This window comes from Panthera onca, chromosome C1, assembly GCF_046562875.1.
Source record: "Panthera onca isolate mPanOnc1 chromosome C1, mPanOnc1 haplotype 2, whole genome shotgun sequence".
Lineage (NCBI taxonomy): Eukaryota > Metazoa > Chordata > Mammalia > Carnivora > Felidae > Panthera > Panthera onca.
This window is the reverse complement of record NC_138346.1, coordinates 165,697,661-165,703,660: the sequence shown is the minus strand read 5'-3', so window position 1 is coordinate 165,703,660 and position 6,000 is coordinate 165,697,661. Positions and strand designations below refer to the sequence as shown.

The window sequence follows — 6,000 nt, the reverse complement described above, 5'->3', positions numbered from 1 at the left end:
GGGCACCGAAATAATACTACTACTAATAAGCAGCTTTGCCTAGACTTACATAAACAACACTTCTGAGGTAAACTTTGCCCCAGAGGTCTGAAACACTCTTTTTATGTAACCTGCTTACTAATAATTACTAGACTTGGGTGCATTAACCCTGGAAATAGATTTTAATAACAACCCCTAAAAACAAAAGACATGAAACGACCAAAAAAAAAAAAAAAAATGCACTAACTAGAAAAACACTTGGCAGCCTGCTCCAGACTCAATTGGAAGACACCCCCCTCCCGCCCGGCCTTTGCAAAGGGCCCCCCACCCTCCTACGGGCCCCTCCAACAGGCTAAGAGAGTCCGCTCCGGACCCCGCCCTCCCCTGTCCCTGCACCGCCCTCGGCCCTGAGCTCGCCTTCCGCGTGGCTCCACCCCCTTCCGCTTCTCTCCCCACGGTTCCAGGAGCTGGGGTCAAATTGTCAGAGCAGGCTGATTTGCATAACCCAATGGCTGTGCGTATGCAAATGACGCTGGTGGTGGTTGGCTGGAGGTTGGCAGGATAACTCGGGCGAGCGGGGCCTTTGTCCTTCAGTGGCTGTGAGGCAGCTGCCCCGTCGGAGTCGCGGCCCGTGGCGAGGCGAGGGGGCCGGGAGCGGGCGAGCGAGTGGGGCGAGAGGGACAGACGGACGGACGGACCGCGCGGTGGCAGCGGGAGTTGGAAGAGCCTGTGAGGGAGTGCAGAGAGCAGGCGCCCAAGCGCCCACCGTGGCAGGAGCAGTCCGCACGCCGCGCTCTCTCTGAGGGGGATTTGCAGTTGCAATATGACTTTGGAGGAATTCTCGGCTGGAGAGCAGAAGACCGAAAGGTAAGGCGGCCGGAGTCTCTCCCTGAACTCTGCTCGCCCACTGCGTGCACCCCATTGCGGCTCCTCTGGGCAAGGTTTGGCGGGGAGCGAGCGGTTAAAAGTTTGCAGAGGGCACCTCCCGTCCGTCTCGCTCCGGGGGCCTTCCCCGAGGCGTCCGTGGACGGAAGGAGCGTGCCCCCAACCCGGCCGAGCCCTCCAGGCCTTTGCAAAAGGCAGAAGGGACTGTCCCTGCCGGTGCCGCTCCTGCGGCTGGCAGCCTGTGGCTGCGCCCAGCGCCGGGGACTGGCAGCGCCCTCGGGGGAGGGTGGCGGGTGGCCCTCTCGGGGTTTTTCGCAGGCCACCCGGCCTCTGGGCGTGTGAGGGTTCACTGGGGGTGACAGGGCCGGGGGGGAGGGGGCTTTGGGTTTGCAGAAAGCGGAGCGGCGCGGTGGCGCACGAACTCGGGAGGGAGAGTCGCGGTGCAGGGCGAAGGGGCGGCGATGGCCCAGAAGGGACCGGGGCTGACGGGACCCCTTTGCTCTCCCTCACGTGTAGGATGGATAAGGTGGGGGATGCCCTCGAGGAAGTGCTCAGCAAAGCCCTGAGTCAGCGCACCATCACCGTCGGGGTGTACGAGGCGGCCAAGCTGCTCAACGTGTAAGTGGGGCCCTCGCGAGTTCCTCGTGGCACCCCCTTCTCTCCCCAGCCCTGTCGGAGGCGACCTCGCCGAGCGCCTCCCGCCCTGCAGCGCAGCTTCCTGCGGCTTCCCACCTGCCCCACGGGCAGCGGGCAGGACGGGGCCGACCCCGGGACCCGGGCGGGTATTGCGGGTGTCCACGCGGACGGGTGGTGTCTCTGCGCTCACCCGCCCCTCCCGCTGCCCTCAGCGACCCGGATAACGTGGTGCTGTGCCTGCTGGCGGCGGACGAGGACGACGACAGGGATGTGGCTCTGCAGATCCACTTCACCCTGATCCAGGCGTTCTGCTGCGAGAACGACATCAACATCCTGCGCGTCAGCAACCCGGGCCGACTGGCTGAGCTCCTGCTCCTGGAGACCGACGCAAGCCCAGCCGCGAGCGAGGGCGCCGAGCAGCCCCCGGACCTGCACTGCGTCCTGGTGACGGTAAGCGAGAGGGGGGCTGCGGGCCGGCTGGAGTGAAGAGTTCTGGAGGGGAGTGAGCGAGGGTTCAGAGTCGCCTGACTGCAGATCTGGAATGAGGGGGAGGGCAAGAGCGTGGCTGCTTTTGCCCCATTAGAGAGTGTGGCTGGACTTTCGGCCGAGATGTGCTAGTTTCATCATCAGGATTTTCTCTGGTACAGAACATGTCTAAGCACGTTGGAGGCTGCCAGCAGCGGAAGAGATCCTTGTGAGTCAGCATTGTCAGCCCAGCTACTCCCTACCTACATCTGCACTACCTCCCGTGACTAATTCCTTTAGTAGGGCAGATTAGATAAAGCCAAATAAATTCCTGGCTCACCCTCATTAAGGAGTCAGCTTCATTCGCCGCCACTCAGAGTTAAAAATAGAAATGGTGTAGGAGACAGACCTTATTAATTCCCTAGAAATACTTGAAGAGGATAGAGTGGGAATTTTTTGTCTGCAATCTTACATTTTTTTAATGGGCCTTTTTTCCCTGGTAAAAACCTTTGGTAGATAGAGAACTTGTGTTTTCAGAGGTAATATGATAGCTTTGTCTTTTACATTTTACTCTTTTTGACTGGTCTAGTTAAGTGGCAGCCTAACCATTTTGGTACTCTTGAAAATTACTCCTCTCCTGTCTTTGGAGAGGTATAACAGGTGGCATTTCTAGTTAACTGCTATGCAGCTTTCATCCATTGCACACACAGCATGGAAATACTCCTCAGAGTTGTTTTCACTCAGGTCTCTTCCACAGTACAACTTTGGTAGGACAAACCTGTGAATGATAATGTCATGCAAAACTAAATAAATATGCTCTCGTGCAAAACTAAATAAATACCATGCATATATATATATATATATTTATATATATATATATAAATATATATATATAAATATATATATATATAAATATATATATATATATAAATATATATATATATATATATATATATATATATATATATATATATATATATATATAAAATGGTTCAGAGGGTTGCATGCATCAAACTTTGCAGAGTATGGTTTAGTGGAGAATTACCCTTAATGATTTTGCAGGAAACCAACTACCTAGAAGAAAGCTTATTTTTTATGGTTGTAACTGGTCTCTATGTCACACAGCCAAAGTATAGAACGTTCAGGTTGTCTTCCTCTTAAAATGAGTGGAATTATTAGCAAATGCTGATTTTTTTTAAAATAGTGAATTTATTTTTCTCAATTTGTTCCCAGAATCCACATTCATCACAGTGGAAGGATCCTGCCTTAAGTCAACTTATTTGTTTTTGCCGGGAAAGTCGCTACATGGATCAGTGGGTTCCAGTGATTAATCTCCCCGAACGGTGATGGCATCTGAATGAAAATAACTGAACCAAATTGCACTGAAGTTTTGAAATACCTTTGTAGTTACTCAAGCAGTTACTCCCCACACTGATGCAAGGATTACAGAAACTGATGTCAAGGGGCTGAGTGAGTTCAACTACATGTTCCGAGGGCCCGGAGATAGATGACTTTGCAGATGGAAAGAGGTGAAAATGAAGAAGGAAGCTGTGTTGAAACAAATACAAGTCAAAAGGAACAAAAATTACAAAGAACCACGCAGGAAGGAAAACAAACTATGTATTAATTTAGAATGGTTGAGTTACATTTAAATAAACCAAATGCGCTTTGTTAAAGTTCAAATGTGCGGCAGTAGTTTGGGTATTTTTGGTTTATGTGCCCTCAAATAAAAGAAAAACAGAAAGGGTTGATCCTATTTTAAAACCATATTTTATTGTATTTTGATGAGATGTTAAATTCTCAAAGTTTTATTATAAATTGTACTAAGTTATTTTATGACATGAGAAGTTATTTATGCTATAAATTTTTTGAAACACAATACCTACAATAAACTGGTATGGAATAATTGCATCATTTCTTAATGTGTGCTTTTGTTTCTTTTAACTTGGAATGTATTTTAAATAAGTTTTTTTATATGGAAAAATTAAAACCCTTATGAAATCATATATATAGTATATGTGTGTATCTATATATATAGATAGATCTCTGGTGTGTGTGTGTGTATTTTTTTCCACTTTTAAACATTTGAGCTGGACGTGGCATAGTTTTATTTTTTATTCTTTATTTAACAGACATTTTACTAGGGCCCTACTCTATCTACATGGTGTCAAAAGTCAGAAAACCAAAGGTGATTTAAGAGGAGTTGGGGGTCGCAGTTAGGGAAAAGGTGTTAGAGACTATACTTGCAAAATCTGAGTAGTTATAGTTCAGTGATATTAATGTTATAAGAAGACTATATGCAAAATACTAAGGAAGCAGAAAGGTGAAAGTGACTGAAGTTAACCTGCAAGACCAGGGAAGGTTTTATTGGGGAGACAGCAAGTTATGTGGGTCTTAAAACACGTGTCATTTCCCCAGCTAGGATGCTGTTGGCAGCGACACTAGTTTGTGCAAAGGTGTGGAGCCCTGAAAGACCAAACCCTGTTCGGGGAACAAAGAGTGATTGTGTGTGCGCCTCTGGTGTAGAAAAGAAAAGGGAGAGATAAGGTTGAAAAAGTAGGTGGGGATTAGGCCCAGACTATGAAGGCCATTCTGTTTCACCCTCAGGCATTTGGGCTTCCTTCTATAAACTTTGGGGATTCAGCAGAGGCCTTCACATAGGGAGTGACGTGATCAGTGTTCTAGGAAGATAACACCGGGGACTGTGAAAGGGGTTATTGGGATAAGAGGCTGTAGGTAATGCCAACCAGGAAGTGACCGTACCAGTCCAAGGCTGTGCATTTTGCAGAACCATATTTAAGGAATAGGGAAGTGGCCTGGCAAAGATTTCTGGTGCCCTTATTCTCTCCAGAGCTGTATGTTTTCCAGCTGAGCATTTCTGCTATGGTTTTGAGGGGTCTGGTTAAGTTAGATGGGGCAGATGGAAGAAGAGAACAAAATAAATGAAAGCCTTCAGCAGAACAATCATCTCTTAGTTGGAACAGTCACTTGATAATTAACTGCAACAATCTCCTGTAGGTATAGCCAAAGAAAGCAAAAATGCTTACTGAGAAGTCTAACATGGCTTTAGTCCATGGGATATTTTTTCTTTTTCTTTTTCTTTTTTTTTTTTTTTTTTTTTGGCCTATTTGGCAAAGGGCACCCTCAATGGCTCCCCTGCCATCTGTCTCCCATCCTTGTCATGACCACATATAATCAGGGAAAAGCAAAAGTCTGGAGAGAAAAACAAACCAACTAATACTAACAAAAAGCTCCAAGTTTCTGCATTTTAAGAATAACACGAGCCCGTGTGCCTTCCACCTTGCAATTAAGTTTCTCTTTTTCCACATCTTACAGAAATGTGGGTTTTTAGGCCTTGTTTAAGCTCATTGTATTTTATTTAAGCTGGTGCCTAATCCAAAGCATAACTAGTATTTAATACTTGTTTTCCCAAAAGATTGAGAGCAGTGAGTTTTCAATAGAATTTTCTTGCCTTCCTACTAAGGATTTTCAAGCCTCTTCCTCAGTTGCCTGATTTAAAACCCTTGCAAAGATGAGTAAATTAAAGCAGGAAGAAGGGAAGAGATCGGCAGCGTCGCCTGGTGTTGAAGACCATGGGGAGCAGCCAGTATTAGCCCCTCTGCATCTCTTTCTCCTCATCTAAAGATGGAGGTAAAATTACCCAGCTTGCAGAATCGTTACCTCTTCTACAAAACTGTATCTTCCCTAAAGGTAAGAGCTAATGTCTGGTTCATAATTGTAGCCCAGGATTTAGCACACTTGTCAGCAAGCAGTAGGTATGGAATTAGAATTTGTTGACTCAATGAATGATTTAGAAATAATGAATGCAAACTACCTGGCATATAATAAATAAGTGCTCAGTATAGTGTGTCTATTACTAAACTGCAATAGCAATAGGGAAACTAAAAACCATCCATCAGACAGATTTCTCTGATGCCTTAAAACACAGTATAAATATATTTATTTTGAGAAAGGAGTTTAGAGTCTCTATTCTAAATCCATAGTGCTTAGAGGTATGAAGCAATTAATAGTCTA

General features: G+C 46.4%; 1 protein-coding gene across 1 annotated transcript; it reads left to right on the top strand.

Moving 5' to 3' along the window:
• Nucleotides 1-562: 562 nt before the first annotated feature.
• Nucleotides 563-3,881, top strand: GADD45A (growth arrest and DNA damage inducible alpha). Its single transcript, XM_060625608.3, has 4 exons — nt 563-846; nt 1,381-1,482; nt 1,713-1,950; nt 3,199-3,881. The coding sequence occupies exons 1-4, from the start codon at nt 803-805 to the stop codon at nt 3,310-3,312; spliced, it is 498 nt and encodes a 165-aa protein (XP_060481591.1). The 5' UTR covers nt 563-802; the 3' UTR covers nt 3,313-3,881.
• Nucleotides 3,882-6,000: the final 2,119 nt, after the last annotated feature.